Genomic DNA, 20,364 nt, shown 5'->3' on the forward strand with positions numbered 1-20,364 from the left:
TCGTGTCCTGGGATTTGGTCTTGGCGAGACACCCGATTCGTGTCTTTAGTACAACTTGATCGTCCATAAAAGCGGCACAACCGTCCGCGAAGGACAGTGCGCACCTAGCTCTGACCGGCGCCTACCTGAGGCGAGGGCCAGTAGGAAGACTATTTTTCACGTCAAAGGCTCAAAGGGTGGTCTGCTTAGAGCAGACAACACAGCCGACGAGTCCCAGTTGGGCGGCTTCCTTGTATGGGGTCTTGACGTCTGGAAAGCAGTAAATAGTCTCCTAATAATAGGACAATCGGCTAGTGTTGTTCCCGTACATTCTGAGTGGTGGGGGATAAGAACGACCTGTAGTCAACGCTCGCTGCATAGGACAAACCCACTTCGTCAAACAGGTGGACGAAGAAGCCTGCTACCTGGCCAATAGAGGGATTGTATGAATCAATCTCCCTTCCGCTACACCAATCAGTGTATGCTTGCAGCCTAGAAATGTAGGCTGCGTAGGTGGAATCCCTGTTCACCCTGGCCAGGACGTTGGCAGCCCGCTCAGATAAGGCTTTTGTATGTGCGGGTCTACTGAGAGCCTCTATGCATGTAAGTGATACCTGCTGGGCTCGTTGGTAGTACGCCGGGTTGGGACGGCGGGTACGGTAAGTCCGGAAGCACTGCTGGCGCTTCGACTAGCATTTCCAACAGAAGTGGAAGCTAGGCCTTGCTTGGCCAATTGGGTGCAACCCATGATAATATGCGAGTGTGCACCTGTCGAAGTTTTCTCCGGTGCCCGGTGAACTAGCGGAAAGGGAGGAAAGGCGTACACAACTAAGTGTGTCCACAGGGTTAGCAAAGCGACCCTGGCCCAGGCTCCTGGAGTCAGCAGGAGTGTTACGTACGTCTGGAGCTTGGCGTTCCGGGGTGCGGCAAAACGGTCCAACCTTGGACCGTCCCACAGCCGAAACAGCCTGGAGGCTACCCACTGGGGTATCAGCCACTCCGTGTTCTGGAGACTGAGTCGCCCTGAAAGGGCGTCGCCAGACTGTTCCTCACCCCTGGAAGGTGGTGTGCGGTTAGCTCCATATTGTATTCCAGGCACCAAAGGAGGATTTTGCTCCGCTAGGACTGACAACAATGGGGAATGCGTCCCCCCTCCTTCTTGAAGGAGACCACCGCTGCGTTGCCTGTGCGGAGCAGGACTCTGTGGTCCCGAACTACGGGTAGAAAGCGTGGTAGTGCTAAGTACACTGCTCTCAGTTCGAGCCGGTTGATATGGTAGTCCCGAAACTAATGCGGGAGCCATATCCTTGGGCTTGTTGGCCCAATAGATGCGCTCCCCAACCCTGGGGGGAAGTATCTAGTACCAGAGTCATACCTGCGGCGAGCGGGCCCAAGGGGCTCCCCTGTCCGAGGTTGGCCAGTGACAACCGGTCAGTCTCAGCGATTTTGATGGCTCTGAAAGAAAATCTCAGGCCTCAGAACCCCAGTGAAAAAAACACGCTTCCACGCAAAAAACCTGAAACCCGCACGTAGCTACGACTGACCTGAGTCTATGGTGGGTAATTGAACGTAGTGAATAAGCTCTTATAAACAGCCATTAAATTCATAGTGGGGTGGGTGGAGTCAGCCATCTTTATTTTAATATTAGATGCAACCATTATTTTATGGGGGACTTGATGCATAATGAATGTATAAAGTTTGAACCTCTGTCCAGGCAAGGCTGAGACACATTTTGGGACAGACATGATTCCATAAGAAGAATGAATTCTGGCTATGAATGTGCCTGGGTTTCAATTATACATATCATACATACATATCTACAACACAAGATATTACAGACATGTTTATAATTTTACAAGCTGGGAATTGTTGAGAAATGACACAACTTGACTTTGACATATTTTATATACAAGCAGTTTAATGGATAACAGTAAAATACTGAACAAAACAATAGCATTTCCAAGCTAACCATTTACAGTGATTTGTGACATTCAGGATTATCCCATTCATTCTTTTGAACAAATACAATGTATAATATCAAATGTAATATGTGGTATACACAAATCCATAGAATATCTACAAGAAACTGCTACAATATCATTGTTTCAACTTCAACACGAAGGTCGAATGCTCAGTTACCATGGTTACTTGTCTGTTATTTCCCATGCTTTATAGTCATTGATTCTTGCATCCTTGATTCCACCCCATTCTGCTGATTTGTAAAAACCTGAAATATGAGTCAATGTTAACTTTTGTTAGCAGAACTTTAATTAATAGTTTGAATTCACATATTTCAAATTACACATTAAGTCACACACAAACTGTATCAAGCTTGAGCAAAGTAACTGGCTTCATAAGAAATGAATTCACATAGCATATTTCATATTCCACATTGCATATTTATAATACCCCTTACCCAGTTACATTTAGTCATTTACATTCCCACACAGCCATTTACATTCCCACACATCCATTTACATTTCCACATAACCACTTACATTTCCACATAGCCATTTACATCTCCACATAGCCATTCACATTTCCACATGGCCATTTACATTTCCACATAGCCATTTACATTTCCACATAGCCATTTACATTTCCACATAGCCACTTACATTTCCACACAGGCATTTATTTACATTTCCACACAGCCGTTTACATTTCCACATAGCCATTTATTTACATCTCCACATAACCATTTACATTTCTACATAGCCATTTATTTACATTTCCACATCGCCATTTACATTTCCACACAGCCATTTATTTACATCTCCACATAACCATTTACATTTCTACATAGCCATTTATTTACATTTCCACATAGCCATTTATTTAGATTTCCACATACCCGGTAACCATTTACATTTCCACATTTATTTACATTTCCACATAGCCATTCATTTACATTTCCACATAACCATTTACATTTCCACACAGCCATTCACATTTCCACATAGCCATTTACATTTCCACACAGCCATTTACATTTCCACATAGCCATTTACATTTCCGCATAGCCATTTACATTTCAACATATTCATTTGCATATCTGCATAACCATTTACATTTCCACATAGCATGTTTACATTTCTACATTCCATACCTTCTAAAATAGTTGGATGCTTCTTATGCATGTAATGTCTATATTCTGGAAGGAAATCGATACAAATAGAGTTATAGATGTCATGACTTTAACACTCAGCAATGAAATAGAGCATACATTACAATGACAAGGAACGCACATTGCACTGAGAGTACCGGTAGATGTCATCCTGCTCCAGATATCAATATCAAGACTCAATCAAATGATGCAGGTCTTGAGGTTTTGCGGGACTGGATAACATTCAAAGTTTGAAAGCATTAGCTATTTTTTAGAGTTCTATTTCAAAACATACACATACATATTGTGGCATAAATTACAATGACAAAAAATACACATAGCACACACACTGCAATGACACAGAACACAAATTACAATGACAAAGAATAAGCATTGAAATAACATAGTACATATATATTGCAATTACATGAAACACAAATTACAATGACAAATAACACACAATGCAAGTACATGGAACAAAAATTACATCGACACAGAACACACATGAAATGACATAAAACACACATTGAAAAAAAAGACCCATTATACCATAATTTTGTCAACGGTAGTTTCAAATGGCAAGCAACAAGCAGACAGACTCACCTTGATTAGTATTCATTTTATGAAAAACATAGTAAGCTCCAAAGAAAAATATACCTTCAATAACAAGAACAATCTTTACTCCTTTTTTGAATGCATTTGGCTTTATGTCAATCACCATGGCGAAGGGATATCACCTAGCAAGAAAACAAGAGAATATGTATTTAGATGCAGGTAGTTGTAGTAGTAGTCTTCATTGTAATTCTATCTGGTTTAGACACTGATTTAAAAAGTATAATAACATTTAAGGTTTCATAAATTAAAAAAACAAACATTGCAACAATAAAAAACAGTTCAAATGTAAATAAACGTAATTTAAAAGTAAATAAACAAAAATTGTATATACACTTACTATAATTGGTATTGAAATAAACAGAGAGAAACATTTATTACACAAAACAAAATATTAACTTGTTTGGTGCATTTTAGTGTGTTTTCCTGTGCTTAAATTAAAGTTTCTCCTCATCAGATGGTATTAGTATGATATTTGGTCCTCTGGTTAATTTTTTTCTATTCTCAACATGCAGTTTATATTTTAATAAAAAGTTTCTTCTCTGCTGTGTCTTCAAGACTACACACAAGATAGTTTTTAACTTGTAGATCTACCAGTATAAGTTTATATCTACCCATTTCTATTTGGAAAATATGGTTATCTGAACCCAAATTCTGATAATATAATGAACCTAGAACAATAGCAATCATAATGTCTGTCGCATACGACTTGTTTACCACTTCCGTGTGACTGAGAATGTTCTAGAATCGTACTGTGTCTGGGTGGAATTTTAAGAAGTTGGTTGAATAGGTAATAGGGCACTGTAGAAGGCAATAGAAGGTAATGGAACATTCTAGAAATTTGTACTAAGTTCCAGACTCATTATGTATGCTGATGTAATGGTCTATTTATAGACAGTGTGGGTATATATAGGGGAGTTGTTCAGCACTGAGATCAGATCGGAGATCTCGTTGAATTGTATTGGAGTTTAAGTATCTAGTTATTGGAGTAGTGGAGTTTTACCGCGTTATTGTACTTGATGTTTGCAGAGTATAATAATACCAGTACCAGTTGAAACCTCATCTGTTGGCTCCGTGTTCGTATTTTATCATCGCCGCCAGGGAAGTCTTTTTGTTACTGTTGCCATTTTGGTATTTGAACCATCACACCTGTATTATACCAATTATGGTAATATTACGTTGCGTGTGACAATGTCTCTAATCAGAATACAGGCAACGTGCATATTGCACTGTTTCAGATCAAAACCCATCCATTTTTTGGCAATTTACAACTATGAATATCATAGTACTATTCAAGGGTAGAGAAGAAAAGGTAAAAGTGCCCTGTCAATAAACTCTTGTCAATGACTATTATGGTAAATAAATATCTGCTTATAAGCAGGCTTTCTGTATTTACTTGTATACAGTTTTAACACTTAATAATCTGTAATTAATATTTCAAATCATTATGTTAATATTATCTTTAGTTTCATCTTCTTTCAAAGTGTTGTGCAAATGTAATATTTTAGCACCTTTCACCCAATATATATATATCTTTGGACTGGCATATTTCTTTGAAAAAAGAGCTAGACCAGAAAGTCATTGTCTATATCCATTCCTGCTTTGGATGTCCTCAATTATTGTTAGCTGCCCTCAATGTTATATGTTTGACCCAAGGCAATATGAGAGATGAATGCAGAACTTGGAGATGAATGCAGAACTTGTACATGACCCATTGTTTGTACATGTACATGACCATTAGTTATATCTGCCATTCTGAACCAATGAAATACGACACCTAATATATTTTCGAAGTTTTTTTGTTTATGTTTGATGACTAAAATATAAACTGTACTCATTTGCAATCTATTTTAATGAGAATTAAAATACAATAAAAATACTTTAGAAATGGCAATATACTAGAACCAGTATCAAGCATGAGATTTACTAAACATCAGGGTATTTAATGTCATCAAAATAATGTTTTTGAATTCAGTAATGTCTCGTACATTAAAGCGAGGGAGTCCTCACCTGCGCATGCCTCAGATGGTCATCGAGTGTCATTGTTTACAAACAAGCGTCTACCCATGAGCCTTTGCGTTTTAGCGTGTGTTGTTATCATTGCTTTGGACTCAATTCCTGCACGTGCGCAGGTGACGACCCTCCCTCTTTAAGTATCCAAACAAATTTGTACACTTAGAATATTCATTATCTGTTTGAGGTGGTGACAATTTTAAAATGCATCAACTATGAATCAACGGAACAAAACTGTGTGAATTATGCTAATTTAGCAAATTAGAACAATTCAATGTATTTTTTTTTTTCATTTAAAATCTCAATATATGTTAAAATGTCTCTGGAAAAAGTCTTATACCAGAAATTTAACTCTACGTGCATGTACGAAAGAATTATTTTTACCAAATAATTTATATTAGCTCCCTGCCTAATTTATATACAGTCTAACAGGCTGTAGGATATGCTCATAATTAAATCACGCATTTAATATGCAATTATTTTACAAGTAAACGTTTATATCTTACCTGCACAACGATGTGTCCCTCATCCCAACCCTAAAGGTGCTATCGCCCTCACAGTTACAGTAGAAATCAACTTCCTGCTTCGACAATATCCAACAACAGTGGTGATTGGTTAGATACTAGCGCTACGTAAACATATAACCAATCACCGAATACTTTATTGAAGTATTGCTTAAAATCAGTAAAATGGCGTCTTCTCTTTCTTCAAATGTGAACTCCACGTTGCAACTGACTGATGATAGATATTTCAGGTCGAAAAACAGCAATTCGGTTACTTTGAACAAAGTCACAGAAAATATGCACCCGGTGAAAAATTTAAGTGGCAGTAAAAGGCCAGATAAAACCACCATTGAATTGATTGACGCTCACGATAATTCAATGGATATATTCGCAACCGGAGGTGAGTGTCTCATCAGTTTGACTTGAGAGTGCACAGTACAGATTTACACGTTAGATATTGTGACAGCTGTGTTATTCTCGCGTGTATATGTAGGTACGTCCGCTGAATACGCGTGACCTCAAATCATTTTCACACACCGTGGATGTAAGTTGATGTGACGTTGCTATGTTGTATTTTATGGCTCCCCCGTTCGTTCCATATGTCAATATCTTCAAACCCTGCCAGTTTACAGTATACAGTATGTGTGTATTTGGAGAACAATAATGAAAGACTTCTTTAAGACTCTCTACACCATTCACACATTTCATATTTATTCTTAGTAATTATTTGCACTATTTATTCACTTTTTTTTTTAGATTTAAGACATCGGAATATGTTTGATCAGGAAGATGCAGATTATAAACTGAAAGAATTCAGTGGTACAATTCATCCATTTACTAAAACCCGTCCCTCATTCCTTAAGAGATTCAAATACGAGTTTGGTGCAATTCTTCAAGAAAGCCAGGTATTATAGAATATATTATAGAATAGAATTAGAATATTATTATAGAATAGAATTAGAATATTATTATAGAATAGAATTAAAATATATTATAGAATTAGAATATTATTATAGAATATTATACACATTTTATAATGCATGCTACCAAGTTCTATAAATGGTGACATATACCATACACATCTTTCAATATCATGTATATAAATATATGATATTAATTTTTAACATATGTTCTAACAAAGATTTATAATATAAGGGTATGCAATGATTTTTGCTGGCAATGCTTGAAAGCAATCCAACATGTATACATGTCAATCAATTGTAGTTCTATTCAATAGTGTCAGAGAGCTCAGCAGGCATTGTATGTGAATATTTTACTGATGGGATGAAATTGTATATCTAACTGATCACTATCAAGAACAAGAAAACTCTGAATTATTTAATCTTGTAAAATGATTGGTTTGCATTTTAAAATGTTGTGAATTCTAGATATTCATATTCCTGTTTTGAATTATTAATAAATAATAATAGTCTTTCACTTTTTTTTGTTTTGTTTTATTTCAGGCACGAAAAATATCTTTCTTTTTAGTTGTAAATTTTCTGATTACTTGTATTTTATTATTTTGGTGCCAATACACTGACAGTATGGGTAAGTATATTAGTATAGACTTCTTTACATGTGACTGTGACTGACTACACCGATGAGTCCTTGTAGACAGTACACAAATCTGCTAAAAAAAAACATCCAAGTTATGCATAATATGGACATTAATTAAATAAAATAGGTACTCTTGTTTCTTTTAATACTTGTGATACAAGTTTATGCGATCAGAAATTAAAAATTACACAACTGAAAGCTTCTGGTGAGTTTAGGCTATAAATAAAAAGGAAATATAGCAATCTATTTGTATTGTTTAGGTTGTGTGTAAAAGATTAAAGTTGTCCCGGGTATGATGTGTTGTGATCGTTGCTGTGGTTACCAGTGAGATATTCATGGCAACATGATGGTGAACAATGGCAACTTATAGACAGCCTCCATACCTAGTAATAAACTCATCTAATGAATATGTCTTCAGGTGACACATGTAACTGGTTTAACACGATATTGTTTCCTTATATAAAGGTCATCTATATATTTTTGCATTACAGCTTTGACAGCCTATACATACCTCACTATATTTGATATGATGAGTCTTATTACATGTCTAATTACAATATGGGTAAATAGACAAAAACCATCACCAATATTTTCATTTGGGTAAGTCTTTTAGGTATAGTATTTGTATGTATTCCATGGACGGGGAAAGTAGTATTTTTTCCATTGACTGAAAATATAGATAGTATATATTCCATAGTCTGAATGAGTAGTATATATTCTGTGGACTAGTTGGGTGAATACTGTGTATTTTATTGACTGCGAAAGTAGTACATTTTATGTATTCCATAGATTGGGAAAGTAGTATATAATAATAATAATGAATTTATTGCATCCTTAGAAATAATTTCCATTGGTTGAACAGCAATAAAATGTTAGTAATAAAGTACAATACATACAAAACTAAAGTAAAAGTAAAATGTCAGTTATTGTTATTTCTGATTTCAAATATTTTGTATGAATGACCATACTAAGTGATGTTTGCCATTTCACGTAATGCCATCGTTTTGAGATGCATCCTTTAACCTGAACTCGTGTCAATGTAGCTATGGATTGGTTGACTCACCAAGGCTCTATTTGATCTCTTTAGATATGAGCGATTTGAGGTACTTGCTGTTTTTTCAAGCACAACACTTGCCCAGTTTGGATCGTTTTTCATATTTAAAGAAAGGTAAGCCCAATAGACTAGTTTTGAGTTCCCTGGCTTGTTTCATGGTTGAAATGTTACTGAATGCACTCAGGCAGAAAGGGTGGTTGATTTTACAGTAGTAGTCCTTGAGCCTGCTTGCTTCAGTTTTCTGTAAGTTGTACATGCTTTTACATGCATCGATTCAACCTCCTTTTTACATACATGGTAACTAAGCAACCAGGGAACCTGAAACTAGTCTATTGGTTGGATATTTTATATGTATGTACCGTACCTTGAGTGAACCTCTCAGATTTGTTCATTTCGACCATAACCTTAGTTCCCTACTTTTACTGAATACTTTTGACCTCAAAAATAACTGATGGCAGCAATCCTTGGAGGCTTTCCAACAGCGATGTGTTAATATATTATATGTATGTACCTTGAATGAACTTCTATCAGATTTGATTAATATTTTTGTAACATTTGGTCTTCTTGAACAAAAAATAGCCTCATATTTTATCTGTACCTTGGGTGGACCTCTATCAGATTCATTCAATTTTGTAGTTTTCATTTAGGTAAAAAAATGATATTTTCACTTTTTTTGAAAACTGATTTGAGTGGATTCTTTTCAGATTTGATTTTGTGATGATATTTTCAATCCAATTTTTTCACAAATGTCATATTTCAACTAATGAGCTGCTTTTTATTGGATTTGGGAAAAAAAATGGCCTCATATGGTGGCCATTTAAGATGTAAAATCCTAACCCTAAATTTTCAAAGATGGCTGAACTAATTTTAATCAAACTTGGTGAGCTGGGTACCAGGTTGGTGATATTTTTTTTTAACCTGTCCTAGAAAGTCCTTTCATGCAGTTCAAATGACTTTGATTGTAATTTTATATTATTTTAGTACTGAAAGATTATTACAACAGCCAGATGTGCATACTGGTCGGCTACTCCTAGGTGGCGCTGTTGGCTTTCTATTCCACATGATAGTCACTTATGCTGTAAATAATAAAGCGTTTGATCATGTGATCTCTGCAGCCAGCTCTAATTGGCTTCAAGAACATTTTGCTGACATAAGCAGAAGGTAGATAATCATTTTGTTTATTCACATGATTTTTCTGAAAGCATTTGAGTATTGTATTGTAGATGTAGTATATATATGATTTTGTTCTGGTGTACACAACATCTTCACTTATCTGTAAGCTTTGAACACAGTTTTACACTGCTCCTTTAACACTAACAGCTTCTAATGCTTCATGATTCACAATATTTTGCTCCATTAAAGGCGAAATAGAAGTGCACATAATGTATGCTAGATTGTTATTTTGACCATAGATACACGTCTAAGACTATAACCTATGCCTTTCCTAATCATTAATAGATGTACAAGTATGCATGTACATCAATTTTTACTGCATCTACATATCTGTCATACCATGGAGCTCCATGCTCATACCAATATATCAACATGTATATTAAAGCGCATCTGATTTTTATGTTGTATATTTCAGTATGTGCAGTGTGGTTCCTGGTTTAGATAAATTATTATTACCACGTGTTAATCCATTAGCATTAATAGGATTTGCTGGAGGATTATCTGTTTTTGCAACTCATTTACTTATAGAAATCAAGTAAGTATTGTAAACCACATTGACTGCATTAGAGTTACTCAGGCTAGTTATATGCTAGTTGTGGCAGTCATAGAATTCATTGCATTTTTCTTGAAATCTGTGATATTTTAATACAAGTGTTGAGCCATTAGTCAAGTATGTCCTCAAGAATTGCCAATATTTTATCCATTGGTGAATGACTATTACATTCTGTTGCCATTTTGTGTTTTGTCATGTTTTGTGGTCATAAAATAAATTTGAGAAAAACTTGAACACAACCTGCCAATAGACATGTGGAATTATTGCTGATGATTAGTGTAAAAGTCAATAAATCAATGTTTTCTTCTTTCAGTAATTATTTCATTGCTGACACTTTAGCCGCAATTATTATAGCTTTCATGACATGTGGTACAATGTTTCCAATGAGTGTGTATACTGGTAAAATGTTATTACAAACAACTCCATCTTATATCATAGGACAACTAGATAAATGTCTACGAGAGGTAAGTCAGCAATATTTATCAATTTTTACAAATATGATTTATGTAATCTTAAATGTTCTCACATGTTCTCTGAGATGCTGTTTGGAAAAAGGAACTTGTGGATGCACGCCATCTTGTTTTTCACATTGGATTTAATTGTTTCATGTTATGAATAAACATGGCTGACTCAATTCAGTTTTGTTTACTATTGTGTCGTCACAGGAAGCGCTGTCCCAGCACAGACCTGTGTCATGATGCCTTACTAGCCAATTTTGGCACTAGTGTTTATACACGAAACTTGATAAAAAAAATTCCAATTTAACTTGATTTTTAATCACATATTTTAGTAAAATATTGTTTAGTGAGTGAAATATTAATGTCATAAATAATTCAATATTGGAAATAACAGAAACTAAGACATGATAACGATAATAAAATTTGTGTTTGAAGTTCAAAAGTACTTGCGCAATTCCCGGTTTCAACTAGTTCGAAAATAGAACGTCCTTGAACGCGATAAAATCACGCGTAGAACTCCTTCCGAACCAGACACGAGCAGTCGTAAACTCGTTTCAAATTTGTGCAATTTTGGGGCCAATTTGTCCTTACAATATTTGCAAGTTGTACCAATATATCCGTAAAATACGTGCCATTTGATGATTGACTTCGAAACGTTTGACCTTTCGAGCAAAATCCTGGTACAACTTGCGTGATATGCGTCAGATCGGTGTTGAAAGAACACCGACCTGCAACGTCAATGACCAAGGATGGCTCTGTCACGTCATAACATGACTTGTTAGTCCCCGTTCGAACGTAGTCCGAAAACGGGGACTTATGTTTTGCCCTGTGTGCGTCCGTGCGTCCATGATCACCTGTATCTCGAACATGCATGGACCGATTAAGTTCAAACTTCACTCATACATCACACATTATATGGGACATATGCACATGCATTTTTTTCATGATCCGATTAACGATAGCCGAATAGCGGCCATTTTAAGGCCGAAAATGCATCAAAATCGCATTTTTTCACCATTCCGGACCCGGATCTCAGTTATGCATGAACAGATTTTGTTCAAATTTTGTTCAAATTTGGTACATACATTAAACATAATAGGACCTTGATGCACGTCATTTTTTTTTGGGATCAGGTTTGAAATGGCCGACTGGCGGCCATTTTGTTTTAATAAATTCAGTTCTGGATCCGTATCTAAGACATGCCTGGATTGATCGAGTTCAAACTTCACACACACAAGGTACATTATGTCACAAATATGTATGTGCATTTGTTTCATGATCTCATTAACGATAGCCAAATGGCGGCCGCTTTAAAGCCGAAAATGCATTGAAATCGCACATTTTTACCATTCCGGACCTGGATCTCAGTTATGCATGGACGGATTTTGTTCAAATTTGGTACATACATTAAACATAATAGAACCTTGATGCACGTCATTTTTTTTTCCGGATCAAGTTCGAAATGGCCGACTGGCGGCCATTTTGTTTTAAAGAATTCAGTTCTGGATCCGTATCCGAGACATGTCTGGATTGATCAAGTTCAAACTTCATACACATATGATACATTGTACATCATGTCACAAATAGATATGTGCATTTGTTTCATGATCTGCTTAACAATAGCTGAATGATGGCCATTTTAAGGCCGAAAATGCATCAAAATCACATATTTTCACAATTCCGGAACCGGATCTTTGTCATGCATGGATGGATTTTGTTCAGATTTAGTACAATGTGTTGTACATATACAGGTGCATTTCGGTCATGATCTGCTTTGAATGTATATGTCACTCAAATATGAACGGAACAGGGACGTGTCATTGACAATGACTTGTTTTTCTATAATTTAACCTTTGCATTGATGGGCAAACTATTAGTCCAATCTAAATAAGGTGTATCTTAGTAGTGGGTTATTAGCTAGCATTTTATGGTTCTAAACTGTGTCATCTTGATATTACGGTAACTATTATAATATTATTTAAATTCATAGGCTTCAACATTAGATGGTGTATTAGAATTTAGAAATGAACATTTTTGGACATTATCGTTCGGAAGATTAGCTGGCTCGCTCCATGTCAGAATACGAAGAGATGCTAATGAACAGGTAAGTTGTTTAATTTATTCAGTGAAAAACAATCTTTGCGTTGAGTTTATTTCTCCTGTAACAAATTCATATACATGATATATATTGGCATTTGTTGGCATTTATTGATTGGAAATCAAACAAGGAGTGTTCTTTTCAAACTAAGTTCATGTGCTGTCAACATGTATTGCATTCACAATTATGAATGAAAATGAATAGAAATGTTTTTTCCATGCAGTTTTGCTGTACACTTGTTGATCCTTTTTCTCTCACACAATCAAACTACAATGGAATGCCAAAACATTACAGAAATTGTCATCAATTGAAAATTGCATTTATTGTGGCTCACTGACGTACATTGTGTAACCTTTTTTTTTTTGCTCTCTATCAACAGATGGTACTGGCACATGTCACCAATAGACTTTCTAATTTAGTTTCCATATTAACAATACAAGTATTTAAGGATGATTGGAACAGACCAACAACCTCAACATTTACTGGTAGCTCATCAATATCATCATCCAGTTTACCATTACCAAAATACACTGCTGCTTTACCCAAAGCCAATCCTACAGGACTTTACAATTCCTATACACCCAGTGTAAATTTAACCCAACATCTAAGTAATATAGGACTTCCACAGACGCCGAGCAGGGCTGCTAGTACACCATATGGGACCCCAGTCACAAATAAAAATGTTAGTTTTCATACAGACATTGAACCAATTCCTCAATTGGCACAATACAGTGGCAATGCTTTGCCATATAATTCAGCATTGAGTAATCACATAAGGTTACCCAATGTTACGAAACCCAGTGCAATGTACACTGCCAGCAATGCCTACACAGGATCACCATTGGTACATGTACCACACAAAACTAGAGATGGGAGATAACGATAACTCATTACCTAAATTTATGTACATATTTTAGATTGATCAAATTCTACAGTTATACAGTTTGCTACATTATTTTTATAGCTGCCTCACAGCAAATGCAGAAATCTAATCAAAGCCATACTTCGTAAAACTTTCAAATTTCTATTTAACTGTCAATAAATGTTTTGGTGAAGCCAGTCTCTATTTCTTCTACAATATATTCATAAACATTCAAGCTCTGTTATTACTTGTTACTGTAAATCGTGTATTCACAAACTTCACCTGTATATATATATATAGAGAGAGAGAGAGAGAAATTTTACAGCAAGCAGTAAAAAAAAAAGTGAATGAAAGCCACAATATCGCTATCTGCTTTCCTTACAACTTTGTATTACTGACAGCATATGTTATGACATTCATCTTGCCATCCTTTCAACACTTCTTGTACGTCTGTGGATGAATTCATAACATTGAGGTAATATTCAACATCAAGAGCCATATTTTCACTTTGAAGTTTCTTTTCCACATTCTCTGATAGTACCAATGGGACAACATAATATGCTCATCTCCCTGTCATATTTCTGATTTTATTCTTTGAAATTCAGCCTTGAAAAGAGCCATATAATGGAAGTCTTTTGAAGATATATTTATACCTGAGGCACCATACATTGTGTTCAGTGGAGGAAACCATTTTGACATTGGATAGTGAATGTGTTAAAGCCATTTAGTAGAGACTAGGAAAACCTTTACAGATTGGTGTTCTGTTGGAAAAGCCGCAAGCAGTTTTCATATGTACATTTCTGCACCTATTGTAATTGCATATAAATATTATTTATTGCTTTTAATATCTATAATTAACCTATTTTATTTAATCTATGTCTGTGAAGTATATATTTTTTTAATATGTTTATGTTCCTGTTTAAAATAAGTGACAGTTGTCAACAGTGGGCCCTCTAACATATGACTGATTTTGTAGTCAAAATGGAATCCCCTAAATTCAGTGGAGTCTGCTTGTTCATTGCTGGGAAGGTCACTCTTCAAGAAAAAAATAAAATTGTAAGTACTTATATAGATGACAAGAGGCACAAACAAAAAATTTTTGGTTCCCGATTATCTTCATATTTACGATTATTTTGTTTATAAAATTTCATTTTATTGAATTATAATTTCCAAGACTATAGTTGGATGCTTTTTCTGTTGTGTTAATGATTTGCTAGTGTATTAGCACAACTAGTTTCATCACAGTAAACCTTTGTGTGTCAGTGGTGCATCATCTCGTCTTAGAGGGCACACATTATGTTTGATAAATATATCGTGCATGGATACATGTAAAATATTTTGAGCATGATTTTCGTGCGTTTGCTGCACTATGGTGATGTTTCTTACAAACAGAAGTCAACCTAATGTTAGCTCAGGTGTGCAGATGATTGCATACAAAAAACATGAATGAAAATAATATTGTAATTTTGAGTCAGTAAAATTTTGTCTTTCACGAATGAGATCGTGATGATTTTTGTCAGTAAAAATTAGGTTTACAGTATGTAATCTCAACTCTATCACTACACCATGGCAGTGCTATGTCTATCTGCCTTCTCCAACATTATCTCAGGAACCCCTCTTACTGGATTACGGTAGTTCATATCAGGTCCACACATTCCATTGCACATTAGTTTTGAGTTGAAAAATTTGTATATTTTAATTACTAATTTGCATAATTATTAGGCAATTCTAGATTTCAATGAAATCACAGTAATTCGGACAGATTAGTTTAGGATTGAAATATGTGCAGGGTGATAACATTAATTATCAGTACATAAATTAGGCAATTTTTCAATATCAACCCAATATCAAATTTATTGCATTCACTTTGTGCATTTCAAGTAGCAGACTTCTCATTTTTAATTCCTTCCCAATTTCTAGCTATGCCTCCATTAGTTTTGTGCTCGCCTGATGAGACGAGGGCCTGGGTTCTTGACATATTTTGTTGATGTACTGACAACTTGGATCATAATACTGGAATGTTTTAGCAACTGTTTCTTCATGATAACTAGGCCTATTCCAATCAAAAATGGCTGATTGGATTTTATATTTTTATTTTTTTCAGGAAGTTCCTTTTACAATACTTGAATGTTCTCAGTGTTAAATGAACATTTCCCCTTTATTAGCTTGCTCATAATGTTAAAGGAGAAAATGTCATTAAGTCGTAACTTTGTTTCGTGTGGTTACAATAACTCTAGCGATTCTTTTCTGATTATCTTCAAAGTTGGGTGTTGTATTAATCAGTATGAAATCTGGCCAAAGTTCAGTTGTGGAATGATTTGCTTTCTTTTTAAACTTAAAATTGTCTTCTTAGTACAATAAGTCAAACAGTTTTTATCTAATCAGTTTAAAACTATAAAATGGATGTGACTAGCAATATGGTTTTTCAGATATTAGTAAAAATTATACTACAATAAAACATTTACACTGCTGATCACAAGAACCAGATGTCGGTAGTACCGGTAGACTATACAAGATGAGTTATTTGGATGCTATAACAGAACATGTTCTTATTCTGTATTATAATTCTTTTTTCTATAAAAAAAAATCTTAACATGTCATGTATGTAATTCTGATCAACTTAGAATCCTTATCAATCATTATATAACATTTTAACCAGCTTATAATTTTAAGATTAGACACAAGTACAGCAAAATGCAGTGATTTGCACTCGTAGTCATGACAACCAGATATTTTTTCTGTATAATTACCACTTTATAGTGATAAGGCCTGATTTGTTATTTATCTAAATTATGAATGGGCAAGGTTGGAATATTTATGTGGTTAACTATATCCAGATCTAGAACAAAGATCCTTGTCCAACACCACTGAATTAAACACTGAGTATGCTGTTGGGAGATTGAAAATGCAACTGTGGGTAATATTACAACTTGGAATTCAACTTTTGTGCTAGACTGACAAAGTCAGTTTGTTTTACAAAAAGAATTAATTGTTCCTTTATTCCTTTTAGCGTGATCGCGAAAACTAACCTGACCACTAAAGAAAATCCCGACTGGACGCATCTGCGGGCATCTGACTGCTATTAATTATTCATGAGTGGGTGTGTGAAAGTAAACGTGGCCTTTTAAAGGTTGATTCGATTCGATCGCGGCGATACGTTCGTCCATGTTTACTGAAAACAAGTCTATCTTAATGTCCAATGTATATTCAAAATCGCACGAACATTAACATAGATAAGAGATGACGTATACAGCTGCACTCAGATTCGATGTCAATTAGCATAATGATTCCACTCCGGTTTTCACTCCAACACAGGGGGTCGCCTGCAGATGCATCCAGTCAGGATTTTTGTCGCAGTCGCTAGTTTTCGCGATCACGTTAGAAGGCTAAATTGACAATTATATTTTTTTTGTAAAACAAAAATGAAGTCCCGACTTTGCCAGTCTACTTTTGTGCATGTGTCAGATTTTCCTTGAAAAATCCACTGAAAGTTGTATTATAATTAAAGCGGGAGGGTCGCAACCTGCGCATGCCTGGGAATTGAGTCCCAAGCGACGATAACACACACTAAAATGCAAAGGCTCATGGGTATACGCTGGTTTGTAAACAATGACACGCTATGGCCATCTGACGCATGCGCAGATGACGACTCCCCCACTTTAAATGCAGGCCAAGTAACCAATTGGTGATTAATGTCTTGGACTAAAAATGCTTGTTTTTTGATAATTTTACCGAAGAACTGAAACGTACATTCCCACTTGAAACAGGATTCAAAATCATGTTCACAGATGATAATGCAGAACCTGAAAAACATTCATGGTTCAAAAATTAGGCTACAATTGCCTTTTATTTGGGAACCATCAGCAGAGATCACAGCTACACAAATGCATCCTCTGGTTCCATCAAAGGAGTCATGGTTAACAGAGGTGAAACACAAAAAGTATTATGGCTTTAACCAAAGATGTAATTTTTTCTTGGCGGCGGCGGCATGCAATCTTATTACAGCTCATTCTCACCTCCACCATTACGGAAGTCATTTCATTTTTCGAGCTCCCTCTTAATTACAAATGTACATGTAATTGCTGTCATTAATAATATTTTGTTCGGATTCATGTAATGTGCAAGAAGTTAGTAAACAATATTCTGGAAATATGTGACCTGTATTCTTAGCCATTACATAATGTTTTACCCAGACTATGGTGGATTATAACATGGTTAGTCTGAATCTAGCCATCTGATTGGCTGAAGCAAGGTAGTGTATCTGTCACTAGAAATCCTGTCCTGAAACTGAATAACCTGGCTTTAGATTACACGAGGAAATACTCGCTGTTACGACACGCCTGATTGGCTGAAAATGAGTATGCGCACTTGATTTACCCAGAACTCTATGCGAATCCCCCTCGATTCTGGCTGCTGGCCATTTTTGTTCATGAAATCGTCGGATATCATCAGAAAACGCGGGATTTGTGCAGTTTTGAATAAAAGTTAGCGATTATGAACAACGGTTATTAACGTAACACCTGATCCCATCTAAAATTTTTGTTTCGCATTTTAAGGTAAGAAATCTAAATTTGAAACCGACATGGTGTCAATTTACTAGGTGCCATGTTTCACAACTTGTTTATTTATATACGTATAGCGGATGATTTTTTTTTATAAATTAGTATTCATTGATTTTCAGCCCCCAAGTGACTGTGGTATTATCCACTGATAAAAATAGGAAAACCTGATGCAAGTACTTAGCTTTTCACCACCAGACTTTTTCATCAAAATTTTTCTGCACTTTTTCTGGAAATTAACCCTAATTTTGGAGCCAACAGACAATATTTGAGTCGATTTTCAGCCGAATCTTCTGAAGAAAAGTGCAGACCTACTATAATATATAAACTATTTTATGAATTTGTGATGAAAAAAAGGGACTGGTGGTGAAATGGTTAAACGAGTTGTCAAAAATGTCAATATATTGTGCATTTTACAAGAAAACAGGTTATAAATCACAACTGCATATATTGTACATACTGCTTGGTTTTGCCAAGAACGTTTTCTTGCAACATCATCAAAAAAGAATAACTTTACATGTGCGAACTTGTTGAATCATGACATAGCCCTTATAAATTTTAAATGTATGATCCAGCATTTATTGAATAAAAACACAGGTAGTTACTGATCAATGAATTTTATTTGAAAAACAAGGTGCCGTGATGTCCAATGTATGAGATTAAGTTCCTAAAATGCTTGATTTTGATGATTTTTTGGCACATGGTAGGTATATGTGTGTACATAAAAAATACAGACATGGCTGGTGGGTGTGTTGTTTGTATAGTAAAAATACAGACATGGCTGGTAAGTGTGTGTTTGTATGGTAAAAATACAGACATTGCTGGTAGGTGTGTGTTTGTATGGTAAAAATACAGACATTGCTGGTAGGTGTGTGTTTGTATGGTAAAAATACAGACATTGCTGGTAGGTGTGTGTTTGTATGGTAACAATACAGACATGGCTGGTAGGTGTGTGTTTGTATGGTAAAAATACAGACATGGCTGGTAGGTGTGTGTTTGTATGATAACCCTCAATACAGACATGGCTGGTAAGTGTGTGTTTGTATGGTAAAAATACAGACATTGCTGGTAGGTGTGTGTTTGTATGATAACAATACAGACATGGCTGGTAAGTGTGTGTTTGTATGGTAAAAATACAGACATGGCTGGTAGGTGTGTGTTTGTATAGTAAAAATACAAACATGGCTGGTAAGTGTGTGTTTGTATGGTAAAAATACAGACATTGCTGGTAGGTGTGTGTTTGGTAAAAATACAGACATGGCTGGTAGGTGTGTTTGTATGGTAAAAAATACAAACATGGCTGGTAAGTGTGTGTTTGTATGGTAAAAATATAGACATTGCTGGTAGGTGTGTGTTTGTATGGTAAAAATACAGACATGGCTGTTAGGTGTGTGTTTGTATGGTAACAATACAGACATGGCTGGTCGGTGTGTGTTTGTATAGTAACAAGCAGCTTCTCAACTGAGATAGCTTGCTGTTAGCAATGCACATTTCAATTAAAGAACTGAAAATATCATTAGAAAATCTGAGAGAGGTCTACCTGAGGTACCTATTTGTATAGTATCAAAGCAATCGTACTTGTGGATCTTAACAAGAAGTCAAAAATACCAAAAATGACAAAAAAATTCATCAAATTTAGAAAATTTAAGATATTATCACGAAATGAACAAATCTAAAAGAGGTCTGCCCAAGGTACATATACACCAAGTACCAAAGCAATAAGAACTGTCTAAAAAGCAAAAAGTTGACACGGACGACAGACGCAGAACAATCACTCGTATGATAAGTTGGTAGGTAAACCAACCTATATACAAGCATAAAATATTTACAGAGCTCA

The 20,364-nt window shown here is 35.5% G+C and overlaps 2 protein-coding genes across 2 annotated transcripts; one reads left to right on the plus strand and one right to left on the minus strand.

The window, feature by feature from the left end:
• Positions 1–1,870: 1,870 nt before the first annotated feature.
• On the minus strand, positions 1,871–6,310 carry LOC144356551 (protein CEBPZOS-like). Its single transcript, XM_078011262.2, has 4 exons — positions 6,217–6,310; positions 3,689–3,822; positions 3,089–3,133; positions 1,871–2,206 (listed from the first exon to the last, which is right to left on the minus strand). The coding sequence occupies exons 2-4, from the start codon at positions 3,804–3,806 to the stop codon at positions 2,124–2,126; spliced, it is 246 nt and encodes an 81-aa protein (XP_077867388.1). The 5' UTR covers positions 3,807–3,822; positions 6,217–6,310; the 3' UTR covers positions 1,871–2,123.
• Positions 6,311–6,382: 72 nt separating this feature from the next.
• LOC100378176 (zinc transporter 6-like) lies at positions 6,383–15,134 on the plus strand. The gene is made up of 10 exons (XM_002737124.3): positions 6,383–6,613; positions 6,970–7,118; positions 7,677–7,761; positions 8,262–8,370; positions 8,858–8,938; positions 9,806–9,985; positions 10,413–10,532; positions 10,864–11,014; positions 12,999–13,112; positions 13,486–15,134. The coding sequence occupies exons 1-10, from the start codon at positions 6,400–6,402 to the stop codon at positions 13,984–13,986; spliced, it is 1,704 nt and encodes a 567-aa protein (XP_002737170.3). The 5' UTR covers positions 6,383–6,399; the 3' UTR covers positions 13,987–15,134.
• The last annotated feature ends 5,230 nt before the right edge of the window (positions 15,135–20,364 follow it).

Source organism: Saccoglossus kowalevskii, chromosome 2, assembly GCF_978046115.1.
Source record: "Saccoglossus kowalevskii chromosome 2, keSacKowa6.1, whole genome shotgun sequence".
Taxonomy (NCBI): Eukaryota; Metazoa; Hemichordata; class Enteropneusta; family Harrimaniidae; genus Saccoglossus; species Saccoglossus kowalevskii.